This window comes from Ptychodera flava, chromosome 4, assembly GCF_041260155.1.
Source record: "Ptychodera flava strain L36383 chromosome 4, AS_Pfla_20210202, whole genome shotgun sequence".
Classification (NCBI taxonomy): Eukaryota; Metazoa; Hemichordata; class Enteropneusta; family Ptychoderidae; genus Ptychodera; species Ptychodera flava.
In genome coordinates this window covers 30625837-30643446 of record NC_091931.1, presented here as the reverse complement: position 1 = coordinate 30643446, position 17610 = coordinate 30625837, and the positions used below count along the sequence as shown (strand labels likewise).

The 17610-nt window shown below is 40.2% G+C and overlaps 1 protein-coding gene across 1 annotated transcript; it reads left to right on the top strand.

Annotated features, from left to right (window-relative positions):
- The first annotated feature begins 674 nt into the window (after window positions 1-674).
- On the top strand, window positions 675-17132 carry LOC139131452 (E3 ubiquitin-protein ligase TRIM56-like). Its single transcript, XM_070697503.1, has 3 exons — window positions 675-2442; window positions 2912-2995; window positions 16313-17132. The coding sequence occupies exons 1-3, from the start codon at window positions 1330-1332 to the stop codon at window positions 16460-16462; spliced, it is 1347 nt and encodes a 448-aa protein (XP_070553604.1). The 5' UTR covers window positions 675-1329; the 3' UTR covers window positions 16463-17132.
- Window positions 17133-17610: the final 478 nt, after the last annotated feature.

Genomic DNA, 17610 nt, shown 5'->3' with positions numbered 1-17610 from the left:
ACTGAAGATCCGTCGCTCATGGACACTCTACGCTCCCCTGGGGAGGGGGCGTAGAGAGCGCCCTCGAGCGACGGATCTTTCAGTCTAGCATTCTTTCAGCGGGAGGTAATATTTTTTTCAAACCGATTAAACAACTCCTAGCACTGATGGTGCGAAAACGTGATAGTGCGTAAACACTGATTATTTTCGCGCGAAACGGAATAGGTGACGGCGCGCCTAGCTGTCATTGTCGACGTCCAGGTAGACTTGCTTCAAGTCTGTGATTTGTGATTGTTTGAGTGGAGTGAACGCGATGATTTATGTTTTATCTACATGTGAAACTCGTGAGTGGAGTGAACGCTATGAGTGGGTCTGACGCTGTACGGGAGAGTTTCATCCGGAATCCGGCAGAAACTAACTCACTACTGCGCAGACTCAAAGGTAACGCATTCAATCGCTGGGAAACCTGGGCTCCCAAATTTTGAATAGGTTTGTACGAAATAGGAGAGACACAAGAGAAACTATTACAAACGATTTTACTTTTTATAAATTCACCGACTTGAACCAAGTCTAAAGTCCAGGGCGTTTAACAATTTATAAAATATCGCCTGAGGGCTTTATTCATGGGATCCGAAAAAATTGCGTTAAAACTGCCTACCATATAATACAATATATGTGTATGCATCAGCGTATTCACACTGTAATCACAGTCGAGTATCTTGTGGAAGGATTGTATGGTAGGAACTTTGGTGGAGATTCTTTTTTTTTAATTTATTATGAAGATAATGGTAGAATTACTGTTTCAAGTCGCTATCATCACAAAGTACCGATGTCGTGCAATGGAGCCGCAACTCCAAGTTTATCTTTCGTGAACCACAATTCTTCTGTTCGAACCATGAGCCTTCACCTTCGTGGCCTTGTTCTGAAAGTCCCGGGCGATAATGTTACACTGCAATATATCAGATAAGTATACTCATTTCATGGGAACTGCAAAGCGGGTGGACATTGTTAGGTCCTGGAGCACTTCAGCGGTTGGTATCACCAGGCACCAAAGTCGTATAGTAACTTGTCGCCAACAAGATACAAGCGTTCCCGGGGGGAATTCCTGACCTTTAGCCACTCAGTGGCGAGAAAAGGCAAATGCTTCTCACGCGATACTTCACTCAGGATAATATAGGACGTGGCACATAGTAACCTTAATAAGCCCACGTGTTTCAATGTGCAGTAATAGATACTAGTAGCTAATCACAGAAAACTTCTATGAAATGCTGTTTTGTTTTTTTAGGTGACAAAATAGTAGGGGGCGCAAAGTCCAAACTTTGTGTCACGTGACTGAAAAACTCTGGCGGCATGGCTCGAGCAAACGCGCTCAGCAAAATTGAGGAAGATTTCCTCACGTGTTGCATTTGCTTCGAGAAATTTTCTGATCCAAAACAGTTGGATTGCCTCCACTCGTTTTGCTTACATTGTCTGGTCGGTTATGTCGAGAAGAACGGCCATTTTCGTCAGGCGCCGAAATGTCCCGTGTGTCGTGCACCGTTCCGACTCCCAAAAGATGGCGCCCGGGGATTGAGAGATAATTTCTTCGTGGCCGGCATCTGTGAAACAATGAACGCCTACAGCAGGTCGATTGACAAGAGTGTAAAGATTTCGTGTTCTGGCTGCGACGAAGTCCTCCACAACCAGTCTGCGTCTTATTGCCTGCAGTGCGGAGGGTTTCTGTGTGAAAACTGCTTGAGACATCACCAACGAATGAAGGCGACGAAGGAGCACCAGTTCATCGGCCAGAGGGAGTTAAAAGATGTGAAGAGTTGGGCAACATCACGGCCACACTTAATCAGCGTCTGCAAGAATCACAGAGAGGAGATGGTCAAGCTTTACTGCAAAGAATGCGAAGTTCCTGCATGCGTGCTCTGCTCTCTACAAGATCACCGGGGCCATGACGTCATTGACATCGCGGTTGCTGGCGAAGAAAGTCGAAACGACGTCGATGCTCTGCTAACCACAGCACAGACCGATGTTTCTAAGATCCAATTTCTCATCGATGGAGCGCGCAGGGTGAAGCAATCTCTTGCCGAAAACAAGGAGAAAACTCTGACGGAGATCGAAGAGAGAGCAGACCAACTCATCAAATCGCTGACCAAAGAAGTGAGAGATCAGGCCGACAAGTTGAAGAGAGAAACCAACCAGCGCTACACGAGAAAGGACGCAGCGGTAACCGACCACGAAAAGAAACTCGAAGCTGACCTCAGACGTGCTTCGGATGCGTGTGATTACAGCGAGAAAGTGGTCACCTATGGCAACAACGTGGAGGTGGTGACGATGAAGAGCAAACTCGTTTTTAAGCTCAGAAGCGTCTGTGATCAAAGGCTGGAAGGACTGACAATTACTGGAGGAATTCAACTCTCTGACGCAGAATCGAAACCGAGAGTCCAATCAATTGACATTGGACGGGTGGTCTGGGTTAGTAGTGCTAACACTTTACTTTATAGCGTTCTTGAAGCCACAGAGGTCACCTAAACACTTCAATTTAATGAATATTCTCCTTGCTGTAAAGACCTACCAAAATGAATCTTTTTACAACTTTGGTTAGTTTCCGGTTGGTCAACAATCTAACTCCTCGGCTTAATTTGTAATCGTATTTCTTATCCGTAAGTTGTTTATTGAGAAATCTTGTTGAAACATTACAGTTCTTCTCTACGTGAAGCTTTCTTGTTAACATCGAAAACCATGTTTATTGGAACCCTTGTCTAGGTCTACGATCAGGTTTAAAATTCAACCAAACTATCGCGTAGATAAGTATCTACAAATCGTTCGACCAGGAGAAAAGTGGGTCATAGTTCAAAGAAGAGATTTTATTACAATGTTTCACAAGATTACTTTGTGACGAATTTAAAGACTGCATTCATCATTCTGACTTTTGTTTCATCAGAAAAGAGGTGGCCCTGAACTTGCCCGCAAAGTTAAAGTCGGCGACCGAGTTGAACGAAGCGCGGACTGGACTTGGGATGACCAGGTAGGCAATCGAAACTACGGATCCTCAAAACTTTACATCGTTTTCTTCAAACACAGACGCTAGATTATTTAAAGAATGCATCAAAATTTATTGCAGTGGTGATTGCTGTATCGTTAGGACCGGATGTTTACATGAGATTTTTTCTCAAAAAGTTACCCAGCAACTGACAAAAGTTACAAGATGCTGTGAGGAATGAGCTGGTATGACCCTTTTATCTTGTGACAACGATATTAACCCCGTGCCCCGATCACTTAGATAGGATCTATATAACCTATAATTACTTTACCACTATATCAGTGCCGTGTGTGTATGTGTCTTTGGTTATTACTAAAATAGTAAATGGTAGTAAAGCTGAAAATGTTCCCGCCAAGAATTAAAACAGAACATGTAAGGCCAAAAAAGAGAAATGTTTCTGGTCAGGTCTTTCTTTAAAAATGGTGCGGTGACGCGCATTTTTTTTATTTTTTATTTTTTTGCCTCAAGGGAGGGATACGGCGCGCCAAATGTTTCAAAAATATTTATCGTCATAGAGTAAAAATAAACTGTCAAATTTTCTTTCTAAAAATTTAAGTCTTAAACGTGTATGAATAATAAAGAAAAAAGTTCTTTCGTCCATATCATTGCATTTTATTAATGTACCTTTTCATAAAAATAGCATTCATTTGAAAATACGTGTCATTAAATATTTGGATGTGTCTGTACAGATAAAGATGACGTGCAACCGTCCTTCTTGATTGAAATAAAAATTCGATGGAATTACGGAAGAAAATAAACGAGAAAAGTATTATCGCAAAAAAGGGCAGAATGTTATGTAATGCTTAATTGTAAAATATTCTTTAAACCGTAATGAGAAGATAAACTTTTCAAAAATTTGGAAATACCACACTCCCATACTTATTGACGTACACATACACGTGTATTTGATATAAAGGTGCAATGAATGCTGATTATAAGGGAAAAAAGAAAAAAAATCAAGCACACACAAAAAAAATATTGAAATGATTAAAAACAAAACCACAAATAGTACTTGCACTACTACCAAAAAACAAAACGAACCACCATCAGGTCTGACTAAAAAAGAAAGAGAATCACAACTGAAAAGTCGACGAGATCGCGCCGGCGTTGAGGCTGTAAAGAAACCAAAACGAGGTCAGCTTGGGAAAAAAACCAAAGCGAGGTTACAAAAAAAAAGAGGTTACCAAAAAAAAAAAAAAAAAAAAAAACTCAGTAGAAAAAAAGAGGCCCGTTCGAGAAAAGAACAGAGTGGGATACCCCGCAGAAAAAGCCCAGCATGAAAATTGAATAATTGTCAACGTCATATGATTGTTACAGTTTAATGCCAGAGGGTTTTGGATCATCACACTCGGATGTTGGACATGATATTTGGGGTATTTCAGCGATAACTCTCAGCTTCTAGTCTTCAATATCATCTCATGGACGTCCAAGTTATCGACACCTCCCATTCTATATTAAACAGTTACCAGTTATGGTTAAAAGTGGACAAAACACTCTTGGTTGTTCGTCGGCTGCCAGCGGTCCCCTCGCTCCAATGTACACTCGAGGTGGTAAGCCAGCGCGGGCCGGCGGTCCCGTCGCTAGTACAGTAGGCCTACACGCCGGCAAACAGCGATCCCCTAGCTGTAAAGTGTAGGCCGCCTCTCCCAAATCATAGACAGTCTGTGCCCAAACCCCAACAAAACGATGGCTTGCCGCTAGCCCACGGTTACGTGTGGTTCGATACACAGCGGCCGCCGTGTGGGTATGCATAGTAAAATTGCATACCACGCAGCACTCTGCGGCCTAGTTCTGCATTGCAGGGCTGTGTGTTACCGGCGTGACACGGCCTCCCGTATAACGCGGTAACACGTACACAGCCCTGCCATGCAAAGCTAGCAGCGGCCGCTATGTATCGAGCCACACACGTATCCCGTGGGTTTAGCCTCTAAACGGAGTGTGGCAAAGGCAACAATACTCGGGCTGAAACACTCCGTTTAAATTCGAGGCAACGTTTTCACTAGTAGTAGTACCTGTAGAACGCGAACGCGCCCGACTTGACAAACACTGATCAAGCAGCCGCTATTTCTCTACACTGTAGCTCAACACAACGAGCAAAGGGAGTGGTAGGGCTACGGATCCGCAGCAAGGCCGGGCTGTGAGTTACCGGATACGGCCAGGCCGTATAACGCCGGTAACTCACAGCCCTGCCCTGCCACCCAGAGCTATGTATAGGCTACTGCACAAATATCGTAGCTCCATATATTGGACTGTGTGGATATAAAGATTTCTGCAATGGGGATCGACATGTCGTGTATGTGCCGGTCTAGCCCTGCGAGTATAGTGAGAGTGTCTGGCGTTGCGAAGGCCGGACACTCTCGCCATACTCGTAGTCGTAAGGCTTGTACAGTTGCGTCGCTCGTCTTGTCGGACACGGAAAACGATGGACGTTCTCTCAACATGCGGCAGATTTCTTCAAAACTATTCATTTATCATGATTTGGGTGATCTTTGAGGATAGACGAGGAATTAGCAAACAACGAGGTGGTTTATTATCATGGTATTTGAACCCGATGTATCGAACCATACGTATAAAACTGTGTAGAAATCATGTAGGCCAAACGGCGATGACAGTGCGGCTCGGTGGAAGGCCTGCAGTGGGCTCCCTGCCATACCGCGCCTAAGGCATCGATTTGTTCGCAGTGTTGCTATGAAGGGTCATGGGTTGTACGTCTCGCTCGTGATCTGACCTGTAGACTGCCTGAAATTGGCTCAGTTAACTTGACTCTCTGGAACTATTCACTGTTAACTTGGACGTTCTTTAGGTGATATTGCCCACTTCATTTCATCAAGTATGGTTTCAAGTAGAGCAGGGCCCAGCCAAACAGAGCTAGGTTTCAAGATGTCACGTTATCACTGAAATGCTCAATTAATATTTCGTCAAACATTGGAGTGGGTGATCGGATTGCCCGCTGTTGGGTCATCGATCGAAGGAAACGTGAACCATGAGTTTTTGAATAAAATAATTGTAATTCGGGCTTGTTTTTTTTTTTTTCTGTGGCGAGTGCTCGTTTTTTTTCTTTTTTTCTTTTTTTTTCTTTTTTTTTGCTGTGGCGAGTCCTCATTTATTTTTTCTTTCCACAGGCCCTCTTGTGTTTTTGTATCTCTGTTCATGGCATTTTTTATTTTTTTCGTTTTTATTTTATTCTATTTTATTTTTTGTAGATGAGATCCACTTTTGTCTAGAGCCATCACTGCCGAATTTTTTCACCGATTTTCTCTCTTCACTGTCAAAGCGGCTGGTGATTCATATTATATTTTTGATTATCTATAATACGTTTATTATGAGACGTAGTGCTTTTTAATTTTCTTAAGTACATAAATAATTTTATGTATGCATGGCTTTTTTTGTCTGATTCTTTTACAATTATTTTCTGTATGTGGTTTACGTTTTTATTTTTTGTACTATTTTTTCCGAGTGGTAGTAGTGATTTTTAGTGATTTTCTTGTGAATTTTGTGGACGTATCACTGTATAACATATTTTTCTTTTTTCTTTTTGTATTTCAGCACTCATTGCACCTTTTTCGCGAACTATTATACGTGTATGTATGTCGATAAGTATGGATGTATGACTTTTTCAAATCGTTGAAAATTGTTTATTTCCTAATTACGCTTAAAAGATTTTTTCTCAAGTTAAAATGAAGTATTAAATGACATTTCTGTCTTTTGTTTTTTAATTATACTTTTCTTACTTTTTCCTTCCTAATGAGACCGAATTTTTATTTCAATTGAGAAAGACAGTTTATTTTTGCACTGAATCGATAAATATTTTTGTAACATTTGGCGCGCCGTAGGAGGGAGGAGGGTCAGTTTTATAGTTTTATCAATATAGTCACATATATACTGTTCATGCAGTCACTGATCATTCCCCCCAAAGAATTTTGTCTTTCTCTTCAGCCATTTTGGTTTGGTGTCAGCCACGGCCGCCGGCCACAAACAGAAAAAAAATACGCGCTGTTGTTCAAGTGACGCGCGCGCTGACCAGAAACATTTCTTTTTTTTGGCCTAAGTGTAACGTACGGCGCGCCAAATGTTTCAAAAATATTTATTGATTCAGAGCAAAAATAAACTGTCTTTCTCAATTGAAATTAAAATTCGGTGTCATTAGGAAGGAAATTAGGTGTCATTAGTAAGAAAAGTATAATTAAAAAACAAAAGACAGAAATGTCATTTAATACTTCATTTTAACTTGAGAATATTCTTTAAAGCGTAATTAGGAAATAAACAATTTTCAACGATTTGAAAAATTCATACATCCACACTTATCGATGTACATACGCGTATAATAGTTCGCGTAAAAGGTGCAATTAGTGCTGATTTTACAAAAAAAAGTATAAGATGTTTGCAGTGGTACGTACACAAAAATCACAAGAAAATCACTAAAAACCACTGCTACCACTCGGAAAAAATATTACAAAAAATTAAAATGTGAACCACATACAGAACATCATTATAAAAGAATTAGACAAAAAAGCCACGCATACATAAAATTATTTATGTACTTAAGAAAATTAAAAAGCAGTACGTATTGTAGATAATCAAAAATATAATATGAACACCAGCCGCTTTGAAAGTAAAGAGAGGAAATCAGAGAAAAAGTTCGGCAGTGATGGCTCTTGACAAAAGTGGACATCATCTACTAAAAAAAAATAAATAAAAAAAATAAAAATAAAAAAATAAAAAATGCCATGGACAACAGCAAATACAAAAAAAACCCGCATGGGCCCGTGGAAAGAAAAAATGAGGACTCCCCACAGCAAAAAAAAAAAACGAAAACAAACGAAAACAAACCGAGCACACCACACACAAAACCAAACGCGCGAAATACAATTAATTTATTCAAAAAACTCATGGTTCACGTTTCCTTCGATCGATGAATCCCAAACAGCTGGGATTCCGATCACCACATACTCCAATGTTTGACGAAATATTAATTGAGCATTTCAGTGGTAACTTTGACATATTGAATCCTAGCTCTGTTTGGCTGTGCCCTGCCAAGCAGAGCTACTTGAAACCTAGCCCTGCGTGCAGGTCTGTGTGTTCCAGGCGTTATGGTGGAGGCCGTATCACGCCGGGAACACACAGACCTGTACGCAGGGCTACTTGAAACCGTACTTGATAAAGCGAAGTGGGCAATATCACTTAAAGAACGTTCAGATTAACAGTGAATAGTTCCAGAGAGTCAAGTTAACTGAGCCAATTTGAGACAGTCCACAGTTCAGATCAGGGGCGAGACGTACAACCCATGTCCCTTCATAGCAACACTGCGAACATATGGATGCCTTAGGTGCGGTATGGCAGGGGGCCCACTGCAGTTATGAAGGCCTTCCACCGAGCCGCTCTGTCATCGCCGTTCATGATTTCTACACGGTTACGTGTGGTTCGATACACAGATCGAACCACACGTGACCGTGGATTTCTACGATGGAATGAATTCAAATACCATGATAATAAACCACCTCGTTGTTTGGTAATTCCTCGTCTATCCTCAAAGATCACCCAAATCATTAAAAATGAATAGTTTGTAAGAAATCTGCCGCGTGTTTTAGAGAACGTCCATCGCGATGCATCGTTTCCCGTGTTCGACAAGACGAGCGACGTAAACTATAAACATGCACTATGATGCAACCGCGATCCCCCAGGACCGGCACAAGCCTTACGAGTAAGTATGGCGAGAGTGTCCGGCCTTCACAACGCCAGACACTCACTATACTCGCAGGGCTAGACCGGCACATACACGACATGTCGATCCCCATTGCAGAAAGCTTTATTTCCACACAGTCCAATATATGGAGCTACGATATTTGTGCCGTAGCCTTTACATAGCTCTGGGGGGCAGGGATGTGAGTTACCGGCGTTACACGGCCAGGCCGTATAACGCCGGTAACTCACAGCCCTGCCACCCGGAGGTACAGACAGTATTCAGAGAACTAGCGGCTGCTTGTTCAAGTGTCAAGTCGGGCGCGTTCACGTTCTACATGTACTAGGCCTACTGAAAACGTTGCCTCGAATCTAAACGGAGTGTTTTAGCCTGAGTCTTTTTGCCTTTGCCACACTCCGTTTTGAGTCTAAAAACACGATACGTGTGGTTCGATACGTAGCGACCGCTGCGTGGTATGCAATTTTACTACGCATACCCACACTGCGGCCGCTATATATCGAATCACACACGTAACCGTGGGCTATATAGCGGCTAGCCATCGTTCTGTTGGGGTAGGACTCCATGGTTTGGGCACAGACTGTCTATGGTTCGGGAGAGGCGGCCCTACACTGTACAGCGAGGGGATCGCTGGTCGCCGGCGTGTACTGAACTAGCGACGGGACCGCCGGCCGCTGGCTTACCACCTCAAGTGTACAATTAGGCACGCCGTGAGCGAGGGGACCGCTGGCAGCCGACGAACCACCACGAACGGTTTTGTCCACTTGTAACTGTTTAATATAGAATGGGACGTGTCGGTAACTTGGAAGTCCATGAGATAATATTGAAAACTGAGAAGCTGAGAGTTACAGCTGTATCGCTGAAATACCCAAAATATCTTGTCCAACATCCGACTGTGATGATCCAAAACCCTCTGGCACTAAACTCTAAAATCATGACGTTGAGAACATGTTAGGCTTTTTCTGTGGGGTGTCCCACTCTGTTTTATTTTCCCGAACGGGCCTCTTTTTTTTCTACTGTTTTTTTTTTTTTTTTTTTTTTGTGAACCGCATTTTTTTTTTTTTTTGGTAACCTCGTTTTGGTTTTTTTTTCAAACTGACCTCGTTTTGGTTTCTTTTCAGCCTCAACGCCAGCGCGATCTCGGTCGACTTTTCAGTTGTGACTCCCTTCCTTTTTTATGTCAGACCTAATGGTTGTTCGCTTTGTTTTTTGTAGTAGTGAAAGTACTATTTTTGTTTTTGTTTTTAAGCATTTCAATATTTTTTGTGTGTGTGCTTGATTTTTTTTTTTACTTTTTTCCCTTATAATCAGCATTCATTGCACCTTTATATCAAATACACGTGTATGTACGTCAATAAGTATGGGAGTGTGGTATTTCCAAATTTTTGCGAACAGTTTATCTTCTCATTAAGGTTTAAAGAGTATTTTACAATTAAGTATTATATAACATTCTCCCCTTTTTTGCAATAATACTTTTCTCGTTTATTTTCTTCCGTAATTCCATCGAATTTTTATTTCAATCGAGAAAGACGGTTGCACGTCATCTTTATCTGTACAGACACATTCAAATATTAAGTGACACATATTTTCAAAGGAATGTTATTTTTATGAAAAAGTACATTAATAAAATGCAATGATATGGACGAAAGAACTTTTTTCTTTATTATTCATACACGTTTAAGACTTTATTTAGAAAGAAAATTTGACAGTTTATTTTTACTCTATGACGATAAATATTTTTGAAACATTTGGCGCGCCGTAGTAACGCTTGAACAGCATGTTTAACTTAGTCGGCGGCCAATGCACCTTACGGCGCGCCAAATGTTTCAAAAATATTTATCGTCATAGAGTAAAAATAAACTGTCAAATTTTCTTTCTAAAAAAAGTCTTAAACGTGTATGGATAATAAAGAAAAAAGTTCTTTCGTCCATATCATTGCATTTTATTAATGTACCTTTTCATAAAAATATCATTCATTTGAAAATACGTGTCATTAAATATTTGAATGTGTCTGTACAGATAAAGATGACGTGCAACCGTCTTTCTCGATTGAAATAAAAATTCGATGGAATTACGGAAGAAAATAAACGAGAAAAGTATTATTGCAAAAAGGGCAGAATGTTGTGTAATGCTTAATTGTAAAATATTCTTTAAACCGCAATGAGAAGATAAACTGTTTGCAAAAATTTAGAAATACCACACTCCCATACTTATTGACGTACACATACACGTGTATTTGATATAAAGGTGCAATGAATGCTGATTATAAGGGAAAAAAAAAAAAAAATCAAGCACACCACAAAAAAAATATTGAAATGATTAAAAACAAAACCACAAATAGTACTTGCACTACTACCAAAAAACAAAATGATTCACCATCAGGTCTGACTAAAAAAAGAAAGAGAATCACAACTGAAAAGTCGACCGAGATCGCGCCGGCGTTGAGGCTGAAAAGAAACCAAAACGAGGTTACCAAAAAAAAAAAAAAAAAAAACCAAAACGAGGTTACCAAAAAAAAAAAAAAAAAAAAAAAAAGAACTCAGTAGAAAAAAAAGAGGCCCGTTTGAGAAAAGAAAACAGAGTGGGACACCCCGCAGAAAAAGCCCAACATGAAATTTTCAACGTCATGATTGTTACAGTTTAACGCCAGAGGTTTTGGATAATCACATTCGGATGTTGGACAAGATATTTTGGGTATTTCAGCGATAACTCTCAGCTTCTAGTCTTCAATATCATCTCATGGACGTCCAAGTTACCGACACGTTCCATTCTATATTAAACAGTTACAGGTGGACAAAACACTCGTGGTGGTTAGTCGGCTGCCAGCGGTCCCCTCGCTCATGGCGTGTCTCAATATACACTCGAGGTGGTAAGCCAGCGGCCGGCGGTCCCGTCGCTAGTACAGTAGGCCTACACGCCGGCAGCCAGCGATCCCCTCGCTGTACAGTGTAGGACCGCCTCTTCCAAACCATAGACATTCTAGGCCCAAACCATGGAGTCCTACCCCAACAAAACGATGGCTAGCCACTAGCCCACGGTTACGTGTGGTTCCGATACATAGTGGCAGCCGTGTTGGTATGCATAGTAAAATTGCATACCGCGGCCGCTATGCATCGAACCACACGTAACCGTGGGTTTAGCCTCTGAACGGAGAGTGACAAAGGCAAAAATACTCAGGCTAAAACACTCTGTCTAGATTCGAGGCAACGTTTTCACTAGTGCATGTAGAACGCGAACGCGCCCGACTTGACAAACACTGATCAAGCAGCCGCTACTTCTCTGTATACTGTTGCTCCGGGTGGCAGGGCTGTGAGTTACCGGCGCGGCGTTAGGCCTATACGGCCAGGCAGTATAACGCTGTTAGCGCACAGCCTAGTCCTGCGTACATGTCGGTGTGTTCCCTGCGTTATACGGCCTCCACTACTGTTGTGGAGGCCGTGTAACGCCGGGAACACACAAACCTGTGCGCAGGGCTACTCACGCACAGCCCTGCCACCCAGAGCTATGTATATAGGCTACTGCAGAAATATCGTAGCTCCACATATTGGACTGTGTGAATATAAAGTTTTCAGCAATGGGGATCGACATGTCTTGTATGTGCCGGTCGAGCCCTGCGAGTATAGTGAGAGTGTCTGGCGTTGCGAAGGCCTGACACTCTCGCCATACTCGTAAGGCTTGTGCCGATCCTGAGGGATCGCGGTTGCATTGCGTCGCTCGTCATGTCGCGACCATGGAAAACGATGGGCATTCTCTCTACACTCGGCAGATTTCTTCAAAACTATTTATCATGATTTGGGTGATCTTTGAGGATAGACGAGGAATTATACCAAACAACGAGGTGGTTTATTATCATGGTATTTGAACGCGATGTATCGAATCACACGTAACTGTGTAGAAATCATGTAACGGCGATGACAGAGCGGCTCGGTGGAAGGCCTGCAGTGCAGTGCCCCCCTCGTCATACCGCGCCTAAGGCATCCATAGGTTCTCAGTGTGGCTATGAAGGGTCATGGGTTGTACGTCTCGCTCGTGACCTGACCTGTGGACTGCCTGAAATTGGTTCAGTTAACTTGACTCTCTTGAACTATTCACTGTTAACCTGGACGTTCTTCAGGTGATATTGACCACTTCACTTCATCAAGTACGGTTTCAAGTAGCTCTGCTTGGCAGGGCCCAGCCAAACAGAGCTAGGTTTCAAGATGTCAAAGTTATCACTGAAATGCTCAATTAATATTTCGTCAAACATTGTAGTATGTAGTATCGGATTCCCAGCTGTTGGGGATTCGTCAATCAATCGAAGGAAACGTGAACCATGAGTTTTTTGAATAAATTAATTGTAATTTCGCGCGTTTTGTTTTTTTTCTGTGGCGAGTGCTCACTTTTTTTTTTTTTTTTCTTTTTTTTTTTTTTTTTTTTTTTGCTGTGGCGAGTGCTCATTTGTTTTATCTTTCCACAGGCCCACGCTTTTTTTGTATTTGCTGTGTTCATGGCATTTTTTATTTTTTTTATTTATTTTATTTTATTTTTTTGGTAGATGATGTCCACTTTTGTCTAGAGCCATCACTGCCGAATTTTTTCTCTGATTTGCTCTCTTTACTGTCAAAGCGGCTGGTGGTTCATATTATATTTTTGATTATCTATAATACGTTTTTTATGAGACGTACTGCTTTTTAATTTTCTTAAGTACATAAATAATTTTATGTATGCATGGCTTTTTTTTGTCTGATTCTTTTATAATGATTTTCTGGCACATTTTAATTTTTTGTAATTTTTTTCCGAGTGGTAGTAGTGGTTTTTAGTGATTTTCTTGTGATTTTTGTATACGTACCACTGTATAACATATTCTACTTTTTTGTTTTGTAAAATCAGCACTCATTGCACCTTTTACGCGAACTATTATATGTGTATGTATGTCGATAAGTATGGATGTAAGACTTTTTCAAATCGTTGAAAATTGTTTATTTCCTAATTACGCTTTAAAGAATATTCTCAAGTTAAAATGAAGTATTAAATGACATTTCTGTCTTTCGATTTTTAATTATACTTTTCTTATTTATTTCCTTCCTAATGACACCGAATTTTTATTTCAATAGAGAAAGACAGTTAATTTTTGCACTGAATCGATAAATATTTTTGAAACATTTGGCGCGCCGTAGCACCCGTAATGCTGTATTTTTATTTTCCGCTCTTTTTTATGAAATTTTGACAGTGATGACTTGGCAAATACTAAACGAGCGAAAATAGAAAATAGATGTGCGGTTACACTGACACAGTTCATTTCAAACATACCTTACAGTTGTGTTAATATGAACGCACTACTTGAACAGGCAGCGTCGGCAGTCTGCGAAATCGGAAGTCCGTAACAGTGTTTTCGTGGATAAGGATTTAGGAGAGATTCTATAATTATTGATTTATGACAAGAAAATTTATAGCATAGTTTCTGAATTTATCACAAGAAATAAAATGGTAAACATAACATCATTTCAAGCAGGAAGAATGCTGTAATATATTTTATTGAACCGTCAATACCGTCGCTCTATTTTATGTCACACTACTGCAGTAGTTGAATGTACATGTTATATCATTGGCCGAGAGTACGCCCATCTTTTTTACAATTGTAAGCGACTAAAACATTTGAATACATTTTGCCTGGCTTTTTAATTTTGTCATACCATATTGAGACCCCTAAGACGGCGAATGCTCAGCGATCGCTTGTCAATATTGGAATGCGCCGAGTGCAGTCGTCCCTATGGAAGGGAGTGTCAAGTACTTCGGGTGGACTCTGAGCGAGTGTTAAGAACAGTTCAGCATTTTAGTGATCATGTACAGTAGAATCAAAGCGATTCATCGACAACTATGCATAGAGCAAAGTATAGAAAATAGTATTTGATAAAAAGTGTTTCGTTATCCAAAAATCACCACAGGTTTTGTCCACATAGTATATAGGTAAAGCAATGTTTGAAGTTACTATTGAAAAATGCTGAACTGGACAGTTTTTCCTACCTTTCAACTGTGTGTTGAGTTATGCAAAATTGCACAAAAACTTCACAATGTGACAGTGAATTTGCCAGCTATTACTACTGATAAACTATTTTGCTGGGCTCAAGTGAGTTAGGCTTGTTTGAAGTCAGTTTGACTGCCATATTGTTAAATTGCGAAGTTAACAGAAGTGGCTTGTCCACCTGAGGTGGGATAAAGCTAATTTCATGATGACTATCCATGAAGCCAAGAGGTGCACAGGCCGTATTTGCATATGAAAGCAGGCTTTCAGATGAGATGACCCGTGGTTGGTCCAGGTCAACTCTGGCTCACCACACACAGTAAATGAGGCTACCCACAATTCTCCGTGATCCGTACACACGGAGATCACTCACTGAACTGAAGCAAATTTCTTCTGTACACAGAACAGCTCGGTCCATATTTCAAAATTCTGGGACCATAGTTTTGATAATAATAATTCCCTAATTTCTCACTGTGAATAATGAGAAGATCAACCCCTTTTCCGCAGAGGAGATAGCAATTTTGTGTTTTTGTCAACATAGATTTTTGACAGCCATATGCAATATTTTCAAGGAAACTAAGGGAATAAGCTGCATCTGTATTGGCAAAAGAAAGAGTGTTGATTTTTTTGAATGTTCGTGACAAAGGAAATCTGCATGTCTGACAGGTGGTATGATGAGACCATCTTAGTTGCTGATAACTTTACCTTGACAAGTGTACCATTTTTAGTACCTTCAAACATCGAGTTCTTATTCAATTTACTCCTGAATTTTAAACATGATCAATAATTTTGGAACATAGTTTTAACCAATAATCCTTAATTTAAATTCTAGTTTTCAAATTGTTAAGAAACTGATAAAATTGAAGAAGCCTTCAGCAAATAATGTCTGAGCACACAAATCATGGGGAATTGTGGGTAGTCTCACTTACTGTGCCACACGCTATAAACTTTGAGCAGCCAAAGTGTGGGCTTTGACAGGTGCCTTTCCTTTTAAATTATTAGCTAAATTTGCATTTGGATGCACGCTATGTGAGATAAAATGACCTAGAGTTGACATTTCAGAAACATGCAGTTTTTCGTACCTTTTCTGAGACCCTCGGATGGGACTGTACAGAACCTCAGTACTGTAATATGATCAAACAATAACGATGTCTTGACGAGTGCGTTGGGAATTGAATGGCTGCAGGAGGGAGGGTGAGCAACTCAAACTTGGTGATATAATATTGTCTTACGACACAGGACATTCCTTCCCCTCTCGTACTCTCCCCAACCCGTTGGGCTTTTTTTGACCTGCACTACCTTCTCCGCCTATATATAATATATATATATATATATATATATATATATAATATATATATATATATATTTATATATCAGAATATCTAAGAATATATCTAAGAATATATATATATATATATATATATATATATAATATATATATATATATATATATATATATATATATATATATATATATATCGCCTTAAAACCCAGGTGACTCTCTTCAGATCTCACGTCTACGAGACGAAATCGCATGGTCCGCAACGACAACGTTCTAACTGTGTAGCTGTGAAATCGCATATCGGTGTTTTCTATTTTTCAGGACGGCGGGTTAGATTGTAAAGGAACTGTTGTTTCAGAAGTGGAAGAAGGTTTATGGATCAAAGTGAAATGGGACCATAACGGGAAAGAAAATACCTACCGGCTCGGGTATGGAGGTTATTATGACCTTGAACTTGCCGATGAAAAATAGGATAAATGCAGCGTGGGCATTGCTTTCGTTGAACGGTGTCAATGTGCCCCTAAGAGAATCAATAGGTCTTTTTTTGTGTGTTTAGCAGACTGAAATATTCGGCCGTGTGCGGGCGCTTCAGCCGGGTCGGACGTCCCGGAGAGCAGGCCTGAATCTTCGAATTCTAGTATAGTGTTGTAGTTTTTGTCTTCGAACCGGCACATTAGACACCTGGCGTTGTTTGTAGATCTTTAAATGTCACTGGAAACTTCTGTTTTTACGTGTACTGCTGAATTAGCAGAGGCAGTACGTTATAACCACCATTAGCGTTTCCCCAACTACGCTTACTTTTTATTAGTCATTTCAATTACATGTATTGGGTTCTTTGGACACAAGTCACGTGAAGAAGACATTTTTATTGATTCATATCACGTATGGTCGGAAAACTACACCTTGCAATGAAAATAGGTAAACGCCTTTCGTGTAATGTTACCTCAGTTATTAAAATAATATAATTGTGAAAGAATATCATTTTCCTGGCTTACACAGAAAAATTGCTGGTTTTAGTGTATTCTATGAGTGTGCTTTATACCCATCACTCGTTTTGGATTAGTGAAAGGAATGTTATATCTGGTAGAAGCGCTTTATGAAATTCAATACTTTGTTCACTTCTATTTAAATGTCGTGAAATTCGGTGAAAAAACTCGACAGCCGAGCTGCAAAGTCCGTTAACTTTGTGCAGTATATCCAGGTCCACATACCAGGTTTCATTAAAATTCATTTAAAGTGTCGTCATGTTTTCCTAAAAGTGCATTAAATCAGAGATTGTAGATTACACACATTTAATTAGACACTAAGCCATCGCATATTGACATACTATTACTGCCCAAATGATAATATTACAGATGTAGTCTTCTTTCATTGTCTTTGGTGTTGATTTTTAGTTTTAGAAATATTACATATAGTTGAAAGTTCAGAGCTCCTTGCTTTTATATCGAGGAAACTATTCTGGAATCTTAAGCACCAGTCAGCATATTGAATACAGTCATATGTGAAATAAAGAGAACTCCTCCACAAAAGAGTATGATGGTGGCGTCCGGTTGTGCACTCTAAAGTTAAACCACCACTTCACCAAGTGACGTTTCAGGTGTAGTATGTCAGACTTTTTC